Source organism: Phyllostomus discolor, chromosome 13 (assembly GCF_004126475.2).
Source record: "Phyllostomus discolor isolate MPI-MPIP mPhyDis1 chromosome 13, mPhyDis1.pri.v3, whole genome shotgun sequence".
Lineage (NCBI taxonomy): Eukaryota > Metazoa > Chordata > Mammalia > Chiroptera > Phyllostomidae > Phyllostomus > Phyllostomus discolor.
The window spans coordinates 73799756-73822865 of record NC_040915.2 but is presented as its reverse complement, the minus strand read 5'-3'; the positions used below and the strand labels follow the sequence as shown (position 1 = coordinate 73822865).

General features: G+C 46.2%; 1 protein-coding gene across 2 annotated transcripts in view; it reads left to right on the top strand.

Annotated features, from left to right (window-relative positions):
- Positions 1-251: 251 nt before the first annotated feature.
- GLB1L2 (galactosidase beta 1 like 2) overlaps positions 252-23110 on the top strand; it is a 51826-nt gene continuing 28967 nt past the window's right edge. Inside the window, exons 1-6 of one of the 2 annotated variants that reach the window (XM_036014799.1) lie at positions 252-420; positions 11880-11927; positions 12392-12589; positions 14109-14177; positions 14814-14909; positions 16905-17013. In XM_036014799.1, coding sequence (XP_035870692.1) covers positions 335-420; positions 11880-11927; positions 12392-12589; positions 14109-14177; positions 14814-14909; positions 16905-17013 — 606 coding nt within the window. In that variant the 5' untranslated portion in view covers positions 252-334. The remainder of the gene's footprint in view (positions 421-11879; positions 11928-12391; positions 12590-14108; positions 14178-14813; positions 14910-16904; positions 17014-23110) is intronic. The other variant, XM_028528437.2, reaches the window with a different exon arrangement.

The window sequence follows — 23110 nt, the reverse complement described above, 5'->3', positions numbered from 1 at the left end:
AGGACTGGTTGAACGTGTGCAGTACTTCTACACCTGTTTGCACTTACGTGGAGGAAAACTGCTTCTGAAACTTCGCGTGCCTCCGACCCCGGGTAAAGGCGAGGAGGGGGCAAGGGAAGACTCCAAGGCGCTGGGAACCGCGGGCCGGCGAACCCGCGGAGGCCCCTCCTCTGCTACGCCCAGCCCGCCACGTGCGGGGGAGGGGCCGAGGGCCACCGCCCGGTTGCCGAGGCGACCGGGGAGCAGCGCAGTCTCTGCTCAGAGCTAGTAGCGCCCGGCGGAGTGCGGCAGGCTCGAGCCGGAACCTACACCGTGCGCGCTGTGCGAACTCAGGATGACCACGTGGAGTGTCCCGCGGAGGCCCTGCCGCGCGTTCGGACTCCTGCTGCTGGTGATCTTGAGTTTCCTGGTGCTCCGCAGGTGAGGGAACCCCTCCCGGCTGCAGACACCCCAACCCTCCACACCTCGAGTTCTTGGCTCCTTTCCTAACGGAGGGAGGCAGTCCCCGGAGTTCGTGTGACTGCGACCCACGAATCTCGAGTTCCCACCGGGAACTGTCCGCCATCCTTTTCTTTTTGTGTAGCTTCCCAAAGTTCGCGCAACGCGGTGCGCCTCCAGGAACTCAGGTTTTGCCTGGAGGTCCAGGCCTGTGAGTGACGCTAGGCGCTGCCTTCCCAGTCCCCAGGCGTCTGTGCCCTAAAGCTTCCCCACGCCTTTTCGGCGTCCGTGATGCCAGCCTCTCCTTTTCTCGTGGATACTCCCGGGCCCCTGGGAAGGTCAGCAGAAGTAGCCTTCAGATCCCTCTCCTACATCCCATCACTGCCCCGGCTCCAGTCCTCCTTGGGGAACTCCCTTCTGCTCTTCTCCCAGGTCCCCACGTTCCCTACCAACCCCCCTGGGAGGCTTCTCCAGGCAGCAGTGACCAGAGCTCCAGTGCTCACAACTCTGGTCGGTTTAGCGCACCCAGCACAGTCATAAGAAGGCTACCCCACGGGTGCTCCAAGATTTTCGGCTTTGGATTCATATGCCCCGTTACAGGATTGGTTTTTGCTTTCTGTTTCCCACCAGGCACCATGCACCAGCTCTCCTCACAAAATGTCGTGGCAAGCGATTGTGTTTAGTGATAGAATGCTTAATTCATGGCCTGTTTAGGTACCCCAGCCCAGAATTTTTCTGATCTGTGTCTAATTATAGGATTCTATAGCCCTGACCATGTATTTCAGGCTGGTGCTGGGCACTTTCCATATTCAAAACTTCCAGCGTTGATGGAAAAACTTCCAGTGTTATTGATGCAGGCCATCAGTAACATGCTTTGGCTCTGAAAGTTTGTGTGGAAGGGGCTGCAGCCTGAGCCATTGGAGCTGGGGGCAGGTGCACTTTCTCTCTGCTCCATCTTTTCTTCTTCCCTATCACTCTTCTTAGTTCCTCTGAACTTCCTCTGGGAGATAAAGGGAATTTTTTGATGGCATTAAGTATCTGAACATTTTCAGCTGCCACAGCAACACATTCAGAAATTCTTTCCATTTGTACCTTTTCAAGACTGAACATGGCTTCTTGGCTTCAGAAATAGTGAGGATGTCATATTGTCTGGAAGAAGAAATTGGTGCTCTCTTCATTCTGGGGCCCAGAAAACTTAAGAAGCATTTTGTCTCCCCAGTTGTTTTTAGGACTCCCCTCCCCAACTTGTCAGTGATGTCTAAACCTTTCTTCTTTGAAGACTGACTGCTCCTGGCTCTTGTAGGATGCTCAGCCTGTCCTCCAGGTGCAAGACTGATGCAAACCCCAGGAGAATTGCTCAAAGCAGAGGCAGCAGGAGCCTCTGGCTCATAGCAGGGCTTCAGGGAACCTCTACCCCAGAGAGAAAGGCCAGAGGTGTTCCAGTAGCATGTGGTTTGCCTGTTGATGGATCCAGGTCAAGGATATAGCAGTCCATACAGGGGACCCAGACAGATCATGTGAGGGCCAGTACTGAGGGGTATGAGGTGGGCCAGTTAAGTACGCCCTAACTGGTAGGGTCTGGTAGACCCTAGTCTACCAGAAAAGGCTGGGTGTTTGTTGGTGTCTGGCAGGACAGAAGATGAGGTGTCAGACATCTGAGCAGCTGTGATGAAGCCTGAGCTTTTCGCAGGTGAATTGTCCATGCTCCTCCCTGGTTGGGTGACCCCTGCAGGGGTCTGCTGGGAGCTCCTGGGATTGCCAGGGGGTGGCAATAGAGAATGAATAGCTGTGACTCAAGTCTGTGGAAACAGTTTGAGGTGTTTAGGACTGTCATTTTTCTTGCTGTTTCTTCTTTCTCAGCCGGCAAGATGGAGGCCAAAGAAGCTCAGAACCAAGTTCAGGCCATCTCTTAAGGGCCTTTAGAACATGTGTCTTTTGGGCATCTTTTTGATTGTATCACCCTCATGGGCACTTTCTGCCCAATTCTTTCTGTCTGGTGTGAGCTGGATACCACAGATTACCTCTGGAGGCCAGAGAAGAACATACTCATTGTCTCAGCCTCTTCCTGCTTTAACTCTTTGAGGAGGTCATTAACTGAGTAGGAGGTGGGGGCCTGTCCCAGTGGTTGTTGTGAGTGGTGTTGTGGCCAGTGCTATATAGGTCATACAGGACCTGGCTCTCAGCTGGCAGCTTTGTGAGCTGAGCTGTCAGGATGAGCCTTTTTTCTGTGCCTCAGAAGGCAGGTATTTGGTGGGGGTGAGGGGTGGAGGGGACTGCTTGACTACAGCTTTTGTTGTTTTCCATGAATTTTACCTTGGTCTGGTTTGTGGTCAAACAGAGCTGTTTGATTACATCATATGCAAGAGATAGAAGAACCAAGATGACTTTTGAAGAGGATTTCAACATTCAGTTTCTTAGCTTGAACAATGGTTTTTTAAAAAATTTTACTTTATTGCAGTGTAATTGTTGTGTGATAAACTGCCCATTTAACATGTAAGACTTGATAAGTTTTGACCTATAGATCCACCTATGAAATTACCACCATAATTAAGGTAATGAATATCTACCAGCCCCAGAGATCCTTGTGCTCCTTTGAATTCCCTTCTCCTATGCCTCTGCTTCCCCAGTCCTATGCTCACTGATCTGTTGCTTTCCACCACCACATTAGTTTGAATTTCTTAGTGTTTTATAGAACTGTAGTTCTAAAGTATGTGCTCTGTTTTGGTTAGGCGTCTTTCACTCAGCATATCACTTTGAGGTCTGTGATGCGTGTGTTAATATGAACCGTGTCTCTAAGCTGGTTACCTTTCATTCTCTTTCCTCCTCCTGATCCACAAGAATGCCAGCTTGATAGTATCAAGGCATGGTTTCCACTCATGATTTCTTCCTTAATAAAAATGCATCACTGAGCAAATAATTGAATCAACTCTGCTTCTCTCATTTCTGAGATCTTAGCTTTCAAAGATCAGGAGAGAGGAAAGCAGCCAGGTAGGCAGCCTGCATGATGCCCCCCTCAAGAACAAGTTCATGTCTTCACTGTCTCACTCACTGCTCCTGCACTGATGTTATGTGGATTCCAGGAGGAGAACCTGTCCAACTTCTCTTTGCTGGAGGTGGATAACAGCAACATGACCAGGTCACTTTCTTTGATCCAAATCATGGCTTGTCCTGTCTCTCAGGGGCACATGGGCAAATTGTGCCTCGCTTCCTGGACTTCTGTGAGGTCAGTGATTTTATGAGCTTTGCCTGTTCCAGGACTCTGCTGGGCTTGAGGCCAGAGTCACTGTGCCTGGAATGTTTGAACTCTTTGAATGCTGTCCCTTTCATCTTATGATAGGGAGGTTTTGTGCATCTAGGAAGTGCTTTTCCGGCAGGTAGTCTCTCTGACACAGGTGGGGAAGCACAGCTAGTTGGGCTGTGGCTCAGGCCGAGGCACTCATCAGAGACACTGTGGCTCTGGGAGTCTTACAGTGCCATGCCAGCCAGTGACTGAAGTGGGGGACCAGGGTCAAATGTGGACATTATGAGTGTGTTTGGACTAAAGGGACAGGAATACTCAGGAGATTTGGGGCAAAGAGCTGTGTAGCCTTGACAGCAGAAGTATCAGAAAGTTGGTCGAAGAGTTCTTTCCACCTAAGGTCAAGGAAGAATCAAGTGAAAAAGCACTGAATCTTTGAGGAAATGACTCAGAGTTCCATTATTTCACCTTGAGTGCTCTTCTGATAAAGATTCAGGAGATGCTGGGGCTTCAAGAGGTCTTTGTAGAACGTTTAGTACCTGAAAAGGACTCTGGACTCCAGCTCTGCCCCTCCCATTACCTAGCGGGTTCTTTTGGTGTCCACATAGTTGCTGCTTCCTCTCCATTCAGTTTTATTTTTTGCTTAAATCTATTTCTCTGGTTATTAAAGGCCATATTGAAAAAGAGGTCCCAATATGTGGATTTTTCCTGGGATAGAAGGGTGAGGTTTCTTTGTTTTTGTTTTTTGTGTTTTTATTTATTCTGCTTTCTTTTTTGTAAATTCTATTTTATTATGTATGCTATTACAGTTGTCCCAATTTTCTCCCTTTGCTCTCCTCCACTCAGTGCCCCCCATTTCCTCAGGCAATCCCCACACCATTGTCCACATCCATGGGTCATGCACAGGTGTTTTTTGGCTGATCCCTTCACCTTCTTTCAACCAGATTCGCACTCCCCTGACTGTCCCCTCTGGCACCTGTCAGTCTGTTCCATGTGTCTATGCGGTCTGATTCTATTTTGCTCGTTAGTTGCTAGGGGTATTTTTAACGTTAGGTGATGCTCACTGCTTCTGTGCTCCCATGCGCAGCAAGACAGTGGTATTGTCCCTTTCAAGAGCACACGTGTTTTTCCTATAAGGTTGATTTTGTGAGTAAATAATATATGAAAGGAATGAACTATTAAAGTAATACACAGGGGTCAATAAGTCGCCCACTCCTGGCTCCAGACACCCTGTCCGCCTCACCTGAGTGATTCATGGTCATGGTTTTCCTCAGGGAGTTCTGTACATATACAAGAAGACAGTTACATATGTGACCCCATTTGTCCATCTGGCACATGACTTATTTAAACATCCCCTAGTGATGGGCACCAGTTCTTGGCCTTCTTTTAGCTGCTGCAAACAAAGTTGCAGTGAGTTGTCTGTTGGAGATATTTCTGTATGTAGAATTGCTGACCATATGAGATGTTCATTTTCAATCTTGACAGACAGAGTAAGTTAAAGAAGTGAGCGAAATAGCACATTATGTTTCTGTTGGATCAGTGTGAAGGAGGTTGTGAGCTCTGTTGTCGGAGGGGAAAGAAGTTCTGTCTAACCTGTGTGTCTGGATTCTTTGTGTCCTGTAAGAACCAGCCCCTTTCCTGTGTATCTGTGTGGGTAAGTCCATGTGCTGGACTTAAAAAACACTTAACACGTGTATGGTGTCCCCTGTTTACGAAATCATTTCGTTCGATTCCACGAGCATTGCTAAGATCAGAGTCTTGTTACCAGAAGAGCCCTTTGGGTCATCCTGCAGACTTTGTACCTCCCCCTAGGTGGAGATATAACACCTTTCCTATTTACAATACTGCCAATGGAAAATTTCCCCAAAGTAGAAATATGGTGTCACATAGCATCAGGACACCTTTCATTGCTGTTATGTGGTTGATTACTAATGAGGAGTTTGTATATTTTTATATTTGGGTCTCAAGGTCTAACAAATGCTCATCCATGTATAAATTTCCTACTGTATTTAGAAAATGAACCCTCTGAACTACCAGTGCGTCTCTGGCTCATGTTGGCAGCCACTTTGCCTTACTTGCTGGAGCCTGAGGACTGGACTAGCTTCTGACTTACCTACAAGTCTTTTCAGAGGGAGGGACAGCAGTGCTAGGATCGGAGCAGTGCCAGGGACCTGCAAGATCATCTCTGCAGAATGAGTATACTCCGTTTTGGAATAGAAGGCCCAAGCCCTTTGGAGATATTTGAAGCCTCTCCCAGCAAAGCAGAAGCCCAGAGCACTGGGCCCCAGCTAAGAAGCACATCCAGGAAGCTGGGCCAGGCACAGGGACAGAGTTCCATTTACCCAAGGCTGGAGTTCTTGTGGCCCAAGGATTGATCCAAGAGATTTATTTTGCAGTTGAGGCTCAGAGGGCACTGGCCTGGGCCAAAGATGGAAAATTCCTTTCTTAGGCTCTCAGACTTCCCTGCTGGGAAAGAGTAAGCATACAGGGCTGTAGACTGGTGAGACTGAAGTATCCCTGAGTGGACAGTCAGGGATGTCTGAGGACGCTGGGCATCCTGGAGGCCTATAGCCACATCCAGACCTCGAGAGAGTGATGGGTAGGAGTTTGTATTTCAGACCCAAGTGAGGAAACATCTGTGTATGAGGTGTTTGGGGCAGTTTAAGAAATCTGCCCTCTCCTGGTTTCTGGCGTGACCACTCAGATGAACGAATTGGCGAGTGGGTGTTTTCTTGGTCAGCATCTTTAATATGGTGCTCAGATCACAGATTGAATTGAATCTTTGCTTAGGGTGGCCCTAGCAGGGTGATAGTGCACCTGAAAATTGGATTTGTAAGTCATCGTCTCAGATTAGCAAGAATGCACACATTCTGCTTAGTGCCAAAATAACTGACCCTAGGGACCAGCAGGGACTTATGTTCTGGGAACTGAAGGACTATTTATGTAAATTCCCACCTCCTCTACCCAGCTGGTCCACACCCTTGACCAGCTTAAAATTGTGTGATATACCAGAAGTTGATGATGCTGTCTCTGCCATGTCAGGTTATGTGGATGCTGACTTGTCTGAATCTGGTCGGACTGTGCCTGGTATGACAGAAGACCGAAGGAGAGGGCTGTGACTCCAGGTGTGGCTTCCCAGTCCCACCACGACCTCAGTTACTGGTCAATATTTGCAGGGTGACATGGGAATGCCCTTTGGCATGGCAAGAGATATTTCAGACTTGTGAGGATTAGCACAACTCATTCAAGGAGATCATTCAAGTGGGTGACTAGATCTGGCTCTTCTCCAGCCTGAGCCACCCTGGAAGACCCTCTCTGAAAGCTGAGAGTCAGCTCATGGGCCCATTCCTCATGGAAGAGGTTGTGAGCCTGCCCCCTGCGCATCAGCTCCTTTCCACGCCGACACGTCCACCCAGCACTTTTGACTGTGTCCAGTGATATCGAGCCCACGTGGAGCTTGCCCTGTGTCCTTTGTCCTTGTGATCCACTACTAGGATCAGTAAAGTGTAAGAAGGCTTCATCCCTCTGTCTCTCCTCCTTCACCAGCCACCACCTGATGACAGTTCCTCACCCTAGGGATCTCAGCACGCAAGTCCTCTGCTTAGTGTTTCCTTTCCAACCTTTGATGTCTCCAGCTTGCACTTGCCAGAAGGGATGTTAGCACAGGGGTGTGGAGGCCCCATCAGAAGTCCTGACATGTGTGCCTTCTGCCAGGGTCCTTGCTGTGGGCTGCAAACGGTGCGTGGCTCGGAGCAGAGCAAACCGTAGCCTGGCCCCTTCAGTGACTGGGGTCTGCTCTTGTTTATTGTCAGGCCGAAAAGTTATCCTGCCATGACGCAAGGAGAAAAAGGCAACAGAGATTCCAGAAATAAGCTCCAAGTAGGAGGAAGCTTGATATTGCTGGCCTCATCAAGAAGAGTTTAATCATGAATGGGCTGCTCACTAGAAAAGCAGCGGTAAAAAATTCTCTTCCACCCTTACTGGTGTGGCTCAGTGGACTGAGCGCTGGCCTGCAAACTGAAAGGTCGTCAGTTTGATTCCCTGTTAGGGCATGTGCTTGGGTTTCGGGCCAGGTCAGTAGTTGGGGGCATGTGAGAGGTGAGAAACTGATGTGCTTTCCTTCTGCCTCCCTCTCTTTCCCTCTTTCTGAAAATAAATAAAGTCTTTTTTTAAAAAGACAGGAAAAAATCCCTCTTCCTCAGATTTGGTTAAGCTCCTTGGTAATGAGCCTAATTGACAAGGAACGTCTCCCCAACCTGATTTCACCACACAGTTTGTGTTGATTTTGTGAGTTCAGAATTAGTCAGGAAGCAATGGAGGTTATTACTAGTGCTGATGGCCACTCTTGGTGCCAGTGCCGTTTGCACTGACAGTGCTGCATCATCTGTGAAGCTCTAGTGTGTGCTGTCTCAGTCCCCCAGTGAGCTCCCTGCAGAGCCCCATGCTGGTCAACCTCATTTTCTCATATGGGAGGCTCAGGGGCACAGGAAGCAGGAAGGCAGAGTATGTTCTTTGGAGCAGTTAGGGTCAAAACTAAGGGAGATGAACTCTCCCTTGTGTGAGGTGTGGGAGAACCAGACTAGTCAGTAGCTTGTAGCCAAAGGCAAGAGCCATGTGGGAAGAACCAAAATGAAGTTGTGGCTGAAAAAAGGCCCAGACAGTGGCCACAGGGGCCTGGCCCCTCTTTTCAGTATCCAGGGCCTCATCCTCTGTGGCAGAGTTTCTGGTAAAGGGCCAGTTAAGAAATGTTTGTGGCTTTGCAGCCCATACGTTCTCTCTGTCCATGAGTGGCCACATGATCAGCGGTGTCTGTGGCCCATGCTGCTCTCCTGGCCCTGGTCACATCTCTGTGTGCGCTTCACAGCAGCACTCATGGCACTGAAGTGTAGTTATCTGCATGTGGAGGGTGGTGGAGAAGATTCTGGTATCAGAACTCCTTAAGAGAATCATCATGTGCGGTTTGGAGGAATGTGGGTAGGAGGGGAGTGAGCTTCCTGAAGAGCAGGAGCAAATTGCCCTGGGTTTTTACTACATGCTGGTAGCAGTGGTGGTGCCATTAATAGCAGGGCTCTCGCTGCTTTACAGGGAAGGATATGCAAGCTCATGTTCAGCACTGAAGCACTTGGCATTGTAGGTAGAGGAGAAGCTGGCTGATATGTAGGGAAAGGACCCAGTGGAGCATCAGTGCTGGTGGCCAAGATGGAGAGAGAACAGGCATGATGGGACACTGAACGTGTGCACTGGAAGAGTCAACAACAGGGGTGTGACTCGCATGTGCCCTGTTTCCTCGCATGATGCCTACTGTGAGTCCACATGGAAGCTTTGGGAAGGAGCTGCCCCTCTGAAAGGCACAGAAAGTTGCTGAGTCCAGAATCAAGATTGTTGCTCTCAGCCCACTCTTGGTTCACATGTGTCTGTTTCTTCTAAGAGGTGACTGTCCCTAATCAGTGTGTATCAATACTGATTGGATTAAGCTGGGCCTTAAGCCAGACACAGGCCCTGGTCTACCATTTTAGCCAGCGTTACCAAATTAGGGAGGTGGGTATTTTGTTTTGTTTTGTTTTAAAGCAGAAGAACCCTGCTGACAGATGCCCTCTAGTGCCAGGAACTGTAACGAGAAGTGGGTTATTTTTGGTCCGGGTGTACTGGTTACACTGTAAGGGGTGGAGCCTTAGGTGTTCGACAGGGCAGGGCATCTGGTCACTACAGCCTGACACTATATATGGGGGAGGGGTCAGAGAGGGAACAATGCCACTTACTCAGCCCTGTGCCAGCTTTCAGTTACTCCCCCTGCTACCCACAAGCAAATTGGGCCCTTCTGGTGCTGATTCTCAGGTGGGTGGGTTTGCATTCGTTCTGGAACCCTGTGGGTCTCTCCAACGAACCCTCCTATGACACTGGGAGTTTCTCCTGCTGCCTCAACCCCCATCAGTTTTTTCAGTCAGAGGTTTTGAGGCTTTATTTCCCTGTGCTGGAGCCCTGAATTGCACAGTCTGTCTCTCTCCCCAGTTGTTCCTCCCGGTTTATTTACTTGCAAATGTGGGACTGCCCGATTGCCCAGCCACCACCTTGCCACAAGTCCTCTCCACCTCGGCTGCCTGTCTCCACCCTTGCTACCATTCTGGATGTGTGTTTCTTCTTTAACTCCTTGGTTGTAGGACTTCCATACAGTTGGATTTTCTGGCAGTTCTAGTTATCTTTTGTCTTTAAATTTGTTGTTGTCCCTTGTTTGGTTGTACAAGGAGGCAAAGTGTATCTGCACATGCCTCCATCTTGCCAAGACAAAAAAAAATATGTCCCAAATGAAGGAACAGATCAAAACTCCAGAAATAGAACTAAAGGATGAATAGATAGCCAACCTATCAGATGCAGTTTTCAAAACACTGGTAATCAGGATGCTCACAGAAATGGTTGAGTATGGTCACTAAATAGAGGAAGAAGTGAAGGCTATGCAAAGTGAAATAAAACAAAATATACAGGTAACTAACTGTGGCAAGAGGGAAACCAGGACTTAAATCAACAAATTGGACCAGAAAGAAGAAATAAACATTCAACTAGAACAGAATGAAGAAATAAGAATTCAAAAACATGAGGAGAGGCTTGGGAACCTCTGGGAAAACTTTAAATGTTCCAAGATCCGAATCATAGGGGTTCCAGAAGGAGTTGAGGAAGCACAAAACGTTGAAAACTTATTTATTTATTTTTTTAACTAGTTATCCCATATTCAGATTAGCCCGAGAACTAGGGTCAGCTTTTTTTTTTCTTTAAGATTTTATTTATTTATTTTTAGAGAGGGAAGGGAGGGAGAAAGAGAGAGAGAAACATCAATGTGCGGTTGCTGGTGGTCATGGCCTGCAACCCAGGCATGTACCCTGACTGGGAATCGAACCTGCGACACTTTGGTTTGAAGCCCGTGCTCAATCCACTGAGCTACACCAGCCAGGGCTTAGAAATTGAAAACTTATTTGAAAAAACATTGAAGGAGAACTTCCCCAATCTGGCAAATGAACTAGACTTCCAGGAAGTCCAAGAAGCTCAGAGAGTCCCAAAGAAGTTGGACCCAAGGAAGCACACACCAAGGCACATCATCATTACATCACCCAAGATGAAAGATAAGGAGAAAATCTTAAAAGCAGCAAGAGAAAAGGAGACGATTACCTACAAAGTAGTTCCCATAAGAGTATGAGCTTATTTCTCAAAAGAAATCTTGCAGGCAAGAAGGGGCTGGAAAGAAGTATTCCAAGTCATGAAAGGCAAGGACCTACATCCAAGATGACTCTATCCAGCAAAGCTACCATTTAGAATAGAAGGATAGATAAAGTGCTTCCCAGATAAGGTCAAATTAAAGGAGTTCATCATCACAAAGCCCTTATTATATGAAATGTTAAAAGAGACTCAGCTAAGAAAAAGAAGGTCAAAATTATGAACAGTAAAATGACAGCAAACTCACAACTATCAACAACTGAACCTAAAAACAAACAAACAAAAAAAACTAAGCAAACAATTAGAAAAGGAACAGAATCACATAAATGGAGATCACATGGAGAATTATATCAGTAGGGAGGGGGAGGGGAGAGAACGAGGGACAAGGTACCAGGAATAAGAAGCATAAATGGTAGGTACAAAATAGACGGGGAGGGTAAGAATAGTATGGGAAATGGAGGAGCCAAAGAACTTACATGTACAACCCATGGGCATGAACTAAGGAGGGAGGGAATGCTGGTGGGAGGGGTTGCAGGGCAGAGTGGAATAAAGGGGAAAAAATGGGACAACTGTAATAGCATAATCAATAAAATATATTAAAAAATAAAAACAAATAAATAAAACCAAAGAAAGTGAGTATAGAAAAGGCAGCAACAAAAATTTACTTTTGCACCAGACTCAGTCCCACTGTTGTTTTGTCTCAGAGTTTCCCAGACTCCAAGGCCGGAACCTCTGGCTCCCCCAGCTTCTCTTACTGGCTTTCTCTCACGGCTTCCAGGAGACTGAGCACTGAATCCCAGGCTCCTCTTGGCCAACCTGAGAGATGTCAAAAGGTGCCTTTTTAGGAACTAAAACTTTTCCACAGCCTCCCCAGGTGGAACTTTCTGTCATGCAGGATCATCTCTTAGCCAAAAAGACACTTGCTCTTTAGATGGTAAGTAAGACTTGGAAACTTGGTTAATGAACAGATGCTGTTTCTAACCTGGGTACCTCCTTACAGGTATTTGCTCCTCAAGCCGAGAAGCTGTGACCATGAGGTGACTCAGAGGTACTATTTGAAATAGTTGCTGCTTTGATGTTTAGTCAAAACATCAAAGCCTAGGAGACCTGCAGACCTGTTCCTGGGTCCTCCCGAGTCCCCGCAAGTCCCCTGCTCCTGAAGCAGCTTCTCAGCCCACTGCTACTTCCTTCCCATGCACTGTGCACCCACCTTGTCCCCCTCCTGTCAGCACAGTCTCCGTGTCCAGTGTCATGTTTGGTTCCTGAGTGTGGCCTCAGCTTGCATGTCCCTTGCAGCTGACCAGATGAGTCAGTGGTACTAAAGCAAGTCTCCTTGCAAGGCTGGGCTAAGGTGGAGGATGGGAGCTTTTTCTGAAGGCCCTGGAAACAGGCCCTCCTGAGAAAAAGATGCTGAGAGCCTGCGGAGGAGGAGAGGAAGCCTGTCTCTGTGGTGTTCCTGCTAGCTGCTGCAGGTGAGCCTCTGGGCCTCCTGGATGCCTTTGCTTTTTGCAGGCTGGACTGGCACCATATGCTCTCTCCCTGGCGGAGACGCCGGCAGTCCGGGCTGCACACCCAGGGGCAGAACTTTATGCTGGAGGACTCTACCTTCTGGATCTTCGGGGGCTCTGTGCACTATTTTCGGGTGCCCAAGGCTTACTGGAGGGACCGCTTGCTGAAGATGAAAGCCTGTGGTTTGAACACCCTCACCACGTGAGTGCTGCGCACCCCACCCCTAAGCCCGTTCACCATGGGGCTCCAGCCTGAGTCTGGGCCTCTTCGTGGGAGCCCAGCCTGGGGGCTTCCAGCCTGCCAGGCAGGGTGGGTGAGCCCTGCCAGAGCCTGGATCGGAGCATCTGACAGGAAGACATTTGCCCTTCCTGATCCCTGCAGCACTCCCCACTAGTCCCCACTGGTGACAATGAGAAACAAGCACTGGAGATAAGTCTGGGACCAACAAGAGCACCAGTGTACGCAGGGCGAGCAGAGAGGACAGTATAGATGTAGGACATGATTGAGTTATTAAGTCATTTTTGTAAATAAGCACCCCACCCCCAGTTTGTACAGAAATGAGTGTAGTCCTCAGAATAGCTACCTGGGAACACTGCTGCGGGCAGTTTGCAGAGTTCCTTTCAGAACTGTCTGCAGATGCCGAAGCGTCTGGTCTAGCACTCGGCACAGGGAGTTAGCTTCAGAACGGGCTCATGGTGAGCAAAGTTTGATCTTCCTGTGGATTTGTTTTTCAAGATTGCCAGCAGATATTTGGACCCAAGTCTAGGAAATAAAGTGGGTTATCAGGCTGTTCTATTTGCAGGCAAAAATGTAATGACTAATCAAGAACATCAGTTTTCTTGGGTGGTTTGCAAACTGGCTTTGAAGACAATTTCTGAAAAGAGCTACAGGAGTATTCTGAGCTATGACAGTGCAGTTGAAACAAATGTGTGTAATTTTCTAGAATCCTTACAAGGGTCTTTGTTTGTATACGTAAGTTCTGACCCCAGGGGTACGTTCACACCTCACAGGACTTGTGGGAATATGCAGGATAGCCATTCTGCCTTGGGAAAGCAGGGTAGTCTATGTTTGCTGTTGGGTCTGAGTCAGAAGTAGGCGAGCACCCCTTCTGCTTTACATGCACATCCTTTACGCTTGGGGCGCCCCCCTCCCCACCAGGCACTAGGAGAGGAGCGGCTGCCATTACCGTCATCACAGGTCACTCTGTGCCTCTGAGTCTGCCCCTCAGAGCGCTTGCTTCATCTCCTCATCTCTTTAGAGTTAGAAGTCCATTCTGTTACAGGGTTTGGAGTTTAATGCTTCCATGAAAAATAGGACTGATAATTGTGTTCTCTTCTCTACTTTTAACTGTTTTTTTTCCTGTGAAGTTACTTCTTTTTCTCCAGTGGAGAGAGAGAGGGCAGGAGGGTGGGAAGAGAGCAGCACAGCCCCACCTGCCTTGTGGTTGCACCCTGTGCTTCAGCCGTGTCTTCACATCTTGCTGGCCTCCTCCCCCTCTGCCCCAGCAGGGGGCTCCTAGTCCCCCAGGGGCTGGCCCTGGGTGCTCTAAGGCCCCTCATCTCTGCACTTAGTTCTTGGTCCCAATCCTGACAAGTAAGACAGTGTGCCTGGAAATACATCTGCAACCATCACAGGGGCTTTTAGGGACAAAGAAGGTAATCTGGGAGATGAAGTGGAATAAATGAAAAGGTCACGCCTGAAATTATCTCTCTTGTTTCAGCTATGTCCCATGGAACCTCCACGAGCCACAACGGGGCACATTTGACTTCTCTGGGAACCTGGACCTGGAGTATGTGCTGCTGCTGCTGCTGCTCCTATGACCTGCCTGGGCCCGGGAGGCAGGATGGGGCTGGCTGGGGTTTGTTAGGGACCCTAGTGGCATCTCAGCTCTGCTTGGAGAACCAGACAGAGACTGGGGTCAGAGCGTTGCTCTCTGGACACTGATGGGCTCTGCACTCAGGACCTGATGCTCTCCAGCTGTGCCTGCTACCCCCGGGTGTGCACGCCTGCCTCCTCTGAGCACCCCTCTGCCCACTGCAGCCTAGAGGTGTCTGGTCCCGTGTCAGCCTGCTGTGCCATGGGGTCCAGCTCCCTGTGCTGGGACAGGGATTGCCCCTGGAGGGCAGCAAGGCCACTGGGGTCAGGTTCATTGTTAGGACCCTTGGCCCCTGTGTGACACCTTCCTCCTCATGACCCGGTGGGCTGTGCAGATGGTCCTAGGCTGGGAGCCAGTGAGAACCCAGCTGCCAGGGCTTGTGGCCTGTGACCACCTGTGTGGGATCTCCTGCTCTGCTAGGGGCAGGGGCTTGGCCTTCCCTTCTCTCACCCTGTTTCTGGTTGGGAGGGGGACGCAGGTGTGTGTGCTGGGCTGGTCCCCATCCTCTGCCCTGGTGTCCCTGAGAGTGGCTGACCTTGACCTTCCCAGAGCCTTTGTCCTGATGGCTGCTGAGATTGGGCTGTGGGTGGTTCTGCGTCCAGGCCCCTACATCTGCAGTGAGGTCGACCTTGGCGGCTTGCCCAGGTGAGTGGGGCCGTGAGGGCCTCTGGCCATAGCTCATGTAAAAAGTGAATCACACAGAAAGGTTTAATTTTGTCTTTAAAGTATATTTTCCTATTTCATACTGAAGTTCCTTTTCAGAATAAATAGTGCCCAAAGGGGGTCATTTTAAATGACATGACCACTATTGTCCTTGTCCAGTTCCCTCTGTTGTTAACGTGGAGGCAGCAGCGGAGGGCTGGCCATCCCCAGGCCCTGCACCTCCCCAGGCTCAGGGCTCTGCTGTGAGTCTGGCCCTCAGTCAGGCCACGGATCTGCTCTGGGCCGCACTCTACCATGCTTTGTGTTTAAGCTATACTTTGTGTATAGCTTAAACCTGCCTCAAACCTGCCTGCCTCCTCCTTAAGGATATTATCAGTGCTTATTTTTTTAAAGTTCAAGTATCCTGATAAAGTGTAAGAAAAACAGATTGTTGCTTTTGTTTTTATCTCCTGTCTTCCAATCTTGGGCCCCAGTGGTTGATCTTAGGGTGTGTGGTGTCCACTGACGACTGTGGAGTGCTGTGTGGCCGGGACGGAGGCTCCCAGTACCACCCACATTCACCCCTCGTCCTGGTCGGTGTCGCCTTTGTTTTCATGAAAGATACTTGTTAGTCGGGGTAGTCTTTCCCATCCTCACCACACTCCAGGCGGTTGGAACTGCTCTTCCTCTACCCCGTGTGCCCCAAGGGGGTGGCTGACCCTGTTGGCCACGCTGTCTCCTGAGGGACGCTTCTTGGCTCCTCTGGCGCAGCCCCCACCTCTGCCTTGTTTTCATCTCTGTTTCCAGCACTACCAGCCTTGCCCCAGGGGCCCTGGCAGGCCTGTCTCTATCTCCTCACTACCCGGGGTCAATTCTCTGTTGCTGTGCCATTCAGCTTGGCAAGGTGCCCTCAGCGAGGCTGTGAACACAGCCCAAGTATCCACCCCCACACTTGGGGATTAGAAAACTATGTGTCAGCGAGAAATCTCCGGCTCAGCCAGAGCAGGACAGGTGGACAGGATTTAAGTCTTACTTAGCTCAGAAGCAGCGAGGCGCCCAGCACTCAGACCTTTGTGCAGACCTGTCCATTCAGGCTCTGGCTGCATAGAGGATGGGCTGGTGGGCAGACCCTGGCAGGCAGAGGGGTGCACCAGCCAGCAGGCAGACTGCCAGTGGGGAGGAGATGCTGGACCTGTTAGACGCAAGGTGGAAAGTGGCGGTGCCCCTCTAGGGGAGACTCCTCCCTCCTCATCTGTTCTGACCTAACATAAATTGATAATGTTCTGACCCTATGCAGGACTTCTAAATCAGGACCTTTTGTAAGAAAATATTAAGTCCTTTCTCAGAATTTCAAATGAGATTTAAGTCCTTGATTCTGCTCTGAAACTAATGCCCAGCGTTCATCTGGGGCATGGGGTCACTGCAGACTGGCTGTGGGAAGAATTAACCTTCTCAGCTCACTTGCCCTCTGTTCCAGAGCTGAGCTCTGAACAGTTGATGCAAATGATGCAAATGAGCCAGGTCAGCGTGAATAGCAGCTGGAGCAGAGCAGGAGAAGCAGCCTCTGTTTCATACTGGTGGTTCTGGGTGATACAGGAGGTTGCCTCTGTGTCCTCCCATCCTGGCCTAATGCCTTTGTCATGAGACTGTGGAGGGAAAGCTCGAAAACAGGGACTCATGTCCAGCGGGAAGCTCTTCTCACTCTGCCCGGCTGTCAGACCTGTCTCCATGAAGCTGGACCCGAGTTGCCCGCAGGGCTGGTGTCCACAGTCAGGGAAGCTGAGCTGCATCCAGGGCTGGGGCTGGGCCACCTGCTCCTGTGCTTGTGGTCCCTGGAATAACCTGCTCTTTTGGCTGAGTAGAGGGTGTGGCTGGGAGTGGTCTCCAGCCTCATCACTGGGCGCTCTGGAGCCACTCCTTTTCACTCCACCATCACCCTGCTGAGAGCAAACCTACCAACTGTGGAACTAATCACCACCAACCCTTTTTTTATTCCAGCTGGTTACTCCAAGATTCTGGCATGAGGCTGAGAACAACTTACAAGGGCTTCACCGAAGCAGTGGACCTTTATTTTGACCACCTGATGTCCAGGGTGGTGCCCCTCCAGGTAAAAGCAAGCCAGATCCTTGCTTTGATCTTCACCTGTCTTCCTACAGGTAGTCACTAGTCCTGATTAGCTCTCAGACCAAGGGGCTCACAGTCCCTTGCAACACAGGAACACATTCTTTCCTGCTGCCTGTGACCTGGAATAGGAGGGGCCTGCAGCGGTCCTTCTGAAGGTTTGTCTGTTTCAGCGTTGTCTTAGGCGACGGAGCGCTGACAGGCAGGCAGGTGTGAGGGCTCCATGGCTCCATCTAGGGCCAGACCGCAGCACCCGTATAACTGAAAATACCCGTCTGGGTCCCGGTAGCACAGTGGCTCAGTTCTACTCCAAGAGGAGCATATGAGGGGGGACACCCCCCAAAATCCCAGAACTTATTTATGAAAAATTTTGTATTTATCCTTACATGTTTAAACTTCAGTTACCTTTAAAGTACTCTCCATCTGATGCAATACACATATCTAGACATTTTTCCATTGCTCGAGATAGTTTTTGAACTCTGATTTTGCTGCCTCTTAGTGGTTCTGCCATTTTTTGTTTTCACCTCATCTATATCCACAAACCATTTCCCTTTGAGGACGTTTTTCATCCAGGGAGACAAAAAGGTTGCTCGGGGAGATTGGGTGAATAGCCAGGGTGGTACAAGGGGGTCATGCTGTTTTTGGTCAAAAACTGCTGAACACAGTGTGGTATGGGCAGATGCATTCATCACGAAATAGGCAAACTGGTTGAAAGAGTCTTCAAAAAAAATTCACTGAAGCCAGATGCAGCCTCTCACAACAACAACAGCTGGTACAGATGGGTTTCTGGAACACTCACCTAGCAGGGAAGGTCTGTAGTATAAGGGGCCCACCCTCCAAAAGATAATTCCAGTTTTTGAGGTCCCCTCTTATATGTGGATAGGCCCATGTCTGTAAGACCAGGATTTTTGTAATTATAAAATTAGAATTGATGACTTTTCAAGGTACATCCTTCTACTACCAAAAGGTGCTGCGTGGCACACACATTCAGTATTCAAAATGTGTTAAAATGATTTGGAGAGAGAAAGTATCTTAACATTACTTGTAAAAATTGGAAGCGATAAGAAAGCAGGAATGGGAATAAATAACCTGATTGCTTATGTAAAAATGAGAAGAATGATGCTGAGTAATATATCAACAAATTAAATGTCAATAAAAAATTAACATATCAATAAAAGTAGCTCTTGAATCAATGGTGTTGAATAAGCAGCACATACAGACCACAGGAGCTGTTGGATCAGTTGTAGGGTAGGCAAATGAAACATAGGCACCCAGTTAAATTTGAATTTTAGATAAACAAGTAATAGTTTTGTTTTTTAGTATCACATATCCAAAATATTGCATGGGAAATACTTACATTAAAAATATTCATTGTCTATGTAAAAATTACTAATTTTAAATTCAAGTACAAGGGGGAACCCCAAGAAAATCGGAATTATCTTTTTTTTGAAAAAAGTTCTCAGTGGGAAACGTTTTGCTGATCTGGAGGAGGTGAAACAAAACAGCGGCAGAAGCACTAAAATGCATCAAAATCAATGAGTTCAAAAACTGTTGAGCAGTGGAAAAAACATCTTGATATGTGTATTACATTGAATGGAGAGTACTTTGAAGGTGACTGAAATTTAAACATGTAAGAATAAATACACAATTTTTTATAAATAAAGACTGGGTTTGTTTGGGTCTCCCTTGTATAAATGGGTGTCTTGTATTTTTATTTACTAAATTTGGCAGTCCTAATCATGAAACAAGCTAGGAAACTGTTAGCCACAATTTTTGGAGGAAGATGGGATTATTCAGATGAGTCGGCACATTGGGATGGAGGTAGGGGAGGGCGCAGTAGGGAGGCTCACGCCAAGAATATGACTCCGAAGCGTTCTTAAATATGGAATTGTTTTCCTGAATATAACATAACTATTTTTTTGTTTTACTCTGGTAAAATATAAGTTTAACCACTTTAATCACTCTTAAGTGTACAGCTCTGGCATTAAGCACCTTCACATTGTTGTGTGGTCATCACCAGCCACTTATTTCCAGAACTTTTCCATCTCACCAAGCTGAAACCCTGTCCCTGTGAACCGCCAGCACGTTATGTCCCCTCTCCACAGACCGTGGTGACTTCCATTTTACTTTGCGTCTTGATGAATTTGACTACTCTCAGGACCTCAGATAAATAGTATTATACAGCATTTGTCCTTTTGTCAGTATAATGTCTTCAAGATTTATCTGTGTTATTGCATGTGTCAGAATTTCTTTTGTTAAAGAAGGCCGACTAATTTTTAATTGTATGTATATACCACATTTCGTTTATCCAGTCATGCTCAAATGGGCATTTAGGTTCTTTGGCAGCATGTCAGTAATGCTGCTATGAATGTTGGTGTGCAAATATCTGTCCCAGTCCCTGTTCCCACTTTTTGGGGGTACACACTCAGAAGTGGTATTTCTTGGCTATATGGTTGGTCTATGTTAATTTTTTTAAGGAACTGCTGTGTCTTTCACAGCTGCTTTGTTTTATATTCTCATGGGCAATCTGATTCTTTGGCATCCTGGCTCACACTTGTTTTCTGTTTATTTGATAAAAAGCCACTCTAATGGATATAAGGTGATTCCACATGGCTGTTTTGATTTGAATTCCCTAATGATTAATGGTATGGAGTATTTTTTGATGTGCTTACTAGCCATTTGTATTCTTTAGAAAAATATCTTCAAATACTTTGCTCAGTTTTTAATTGAGTTTTTTTGTTGTTGAGTTACAGTAGTTCTTTATATATGGTGGATATCAATCTTGTATCAGGTAGGTGATCTGCACATACTTTCTCCCATTTCAAGGGTTGCCTTTTTACTCTGATTGATTGTGTCCTTTAATGCATAAAAATTTTACATTTTTATTGACTTTAACAAATCTTTTTTAGTTGCCATGTCCAGGAAATTATTGCCAAATCCAATGTCACAGTGTTTCTGTGAGTTTTATAGTGTTAGCTCTTATGGTTAGGTTTATGATATACTATGAGTTAATTTTTACATATGGTATAAGGAATGGTCCAGCTTTATTTTTGTGTGTGGATATCCAGTTTTCCCAACTACCATTTGTTGAAAAGATGATCTTGTCACCAATGTCAGAAATCCTTCAACCATACATTTGAGACTTTAGGTCGACCTCTATTCTGTCCCGTTGGTTTACACATCTGTCTTTATGCCCATCAGTTTTCATGTCTGTCTTTTCGCCCATTGGTTTACATGTCATGCCTGAGTAAATTCCATACCCTTTTCCACAGTGGCTTTACTGGTCTGCATTCCCACCAACAGTGTACTAGGGTTCCATTCTCTCTACATCTTCATTAGCACTTGTTTGTTGATTTATTTATGATGGCCATTCTGACTGGTGTGAAGTGGTATCTTATGGTGGTTTTAATTTGCATCTGTCTGATGGCTAGTGATGCTGAACATCCTTTCATATATCTCTGGGACCTCTGTGTGTCCTCTTTGGAGAAGTGTCTGTTCATGTCCTTTACGCATTTTTTAGTTGAGTTGTTTGTCTTCCTGGAGTAGAGTCATGTGAGTTCTTTATCTATTTTAGAGATCAAACTGTTGTTCAAGGTATCATTGGCAAATATGTTTTCCCATAGAGTTGGCTCTCTTTTCATTTTAATGCTGTTTTCTTTAGACATACAGAAGCTTTTTATTTTGGTGAGATCCCATTTTTTTATTTTTTCCTTTATGTCCCTTGCTCTAGGGGACATATTGGTGAAAATATTGTTGCATGAAATATCTGAAAGTTTCCCTCTAGGAGTTTTATGGTGTTGTGACTTATATTTAAGTCTTTTATCCACCTTGAATTTACTTTTGTGTATGGCATTAAGTTGGTAATCGAGTTTCATTTTTTTGCATGTAGCTGTCCAGATCTCCCAACATCATTTGTTAACAAGGCTATTTTTACTCCAGTTTATGCTTCTGTCCCTTTTGTCAAATATTAATTGACCATAGAGATTTGGGTTTATTTCTGGACTCTCTATTCTGTTCCATTGGTCTGTGTGTCTGAGCTTATGCTAGTACCAGGCTGTTTTGATTACAGTGGCCTTGTAATACAGTTTGATATTAGGTATTGTGATCACTCCTGCTTTGTTCTTCTTTCTCAAAATTGCTGTAACTATTCGAGGTCATTTATGATTCCATATAAATTTCTGAAATGTTTGTTCTATATCTGTGAAATATGTCATTGGTACTTTATCAGGGATTGCATTGAATCTATAAATCACTTTGGGTAATATGGCCATTTTGATGATGTTAATTCTTCCAATCTATGATCATGGTACATGTTTCCATTTATTTGTGACTTCCTTAATTTCTTTCTTCAGTGTTGTATAGTTTTCTGAGTACAGGTCTTTTACCTCCTTGGTTAGGTTTATTCCTAGGTGCTTTAGTTTTCTTGTTGCTATATCAAATGGGATTTTTCCTAATTTCTGTTTCTGATATTTCTTTGGTGGGATACAAAAATGCCTTTGATTTCTGAATATTTGTATCCCGCTGTTTTAGGAAATTCACTTATTAGGTCAAGTAGTTTTTTGGTTGAGTCTACAGGATTTTCTAGGTACATTGTCATGTCATCTACAAACAATGACAAGTTTTACTTCCTCCTTTCTAATTTGTATGTTTATTGTTTATTTTGTTTTCTTGTCTGATTGCTGTGGCTTCTAATATTATGTTGAATAGGACTGGTGAAAGTGGACATCCTTGTCTTGCTCCTGATCTTAGTGAGAAAACTTTTAGTTTTTGCCCATTGAGCATGATGTTGACTGTAGGTCTCTTGTATATGGCCTTTATTATGTTGAGGAATGCTCCCTCTATTCTCACTTTGCTGAGTGTTTTTATCATAAATGGGTGCTGTACCTTATCAAATGCTTTTTCTGCATCTATTTATGTAATCATGTGATTTTTGTCTTTCCTTTTTTTTATGTGATGTATTACATTTATTGATTTGCGACTATTGTACCATCCTTGCATCCCTGGGATGAACCCTAGCTGATCATGGTGTATGATCTTTTTAATGTATTGCTAGATATGGTTTGTCAATATATTGTTGAGGATTTTAGCATCTATGTTCATCAGCCTTATTGGCCTGTAGTTTTCTTTCTTTGTTGTGTCTTTATCTGGTTTTGGGATTAGGATGATGTTGGCTTCATAAAAAAAGTTTGGGAGTCTTTCATCTTCTTGGATTTTTTGGAATATTCTGTGAAGGATAGGGGTTAGCTCTTCCTTAAATGGTTTGTAAAATTCACCTGTGAAACCATCCAGTCCAGGGCTTTTGTGTGTTGGGAGTTTTTTGATTACAGCTTCAATTGCATCTGTTGTTATTGGTCTATTCAGGCTTTCTGCTTCTTCTTCACTGAGTTTTAGAAGATTATATTTTTCTAGAAATTTGTCCATTTCATCTAGGTTTTCAAGTTTCTTGGCATACAGTTCTTTGTAGCAATTTCTTACAATCCTTTGTATTTCTATGGTATCAGTTGTAATCTCTCCTCTTTCATTTCTGATTGTGTTTATTTTGGTCCTCTCTCTTTTTTCTTGATGAGTCTGCTTAAAGGCTTGTTGATTTTATTTATCTTTTCAAGGAACCAGCTTCTGGATTTATTGATCCTTAGAATGTGCTTTTAGTCTCTATGCCATTTAATTCTGCTCTGATATGGTTTTTTTCCTTCTACTTCCTCTGGGCTGTCTTTGTTGTTGTTCCTCCAATTCTTATAGGTATAGGGTTAGGTTGTTTGTTTGAAATGTTTCTATGTTTTTTAGGTAGGCCTGTATCACTATGAACTTCCCTCTCAGGACTGCCTTCACTGTGTCCCATAAGTTTTGGATTGTTGTGAGTTCATTTTCATTTGTTTCTAGAAACTTTTTGATTTTTTCCTTGATCTCATTCTTAACCCATTCATTGTTCAATAGCGTGCTATTCAATCTCCATGAGTTTGAGTGTTTTTTAGTTTTATCCTGAAATTGGTTTCTAGTTTCAGTCCCTTGTAGTCAGAGGAAATGCTTGGTATAATTTCAGTTCTCTTGATTTTGTTGAGGCTTGTTTTGTGTCCTATCATGTG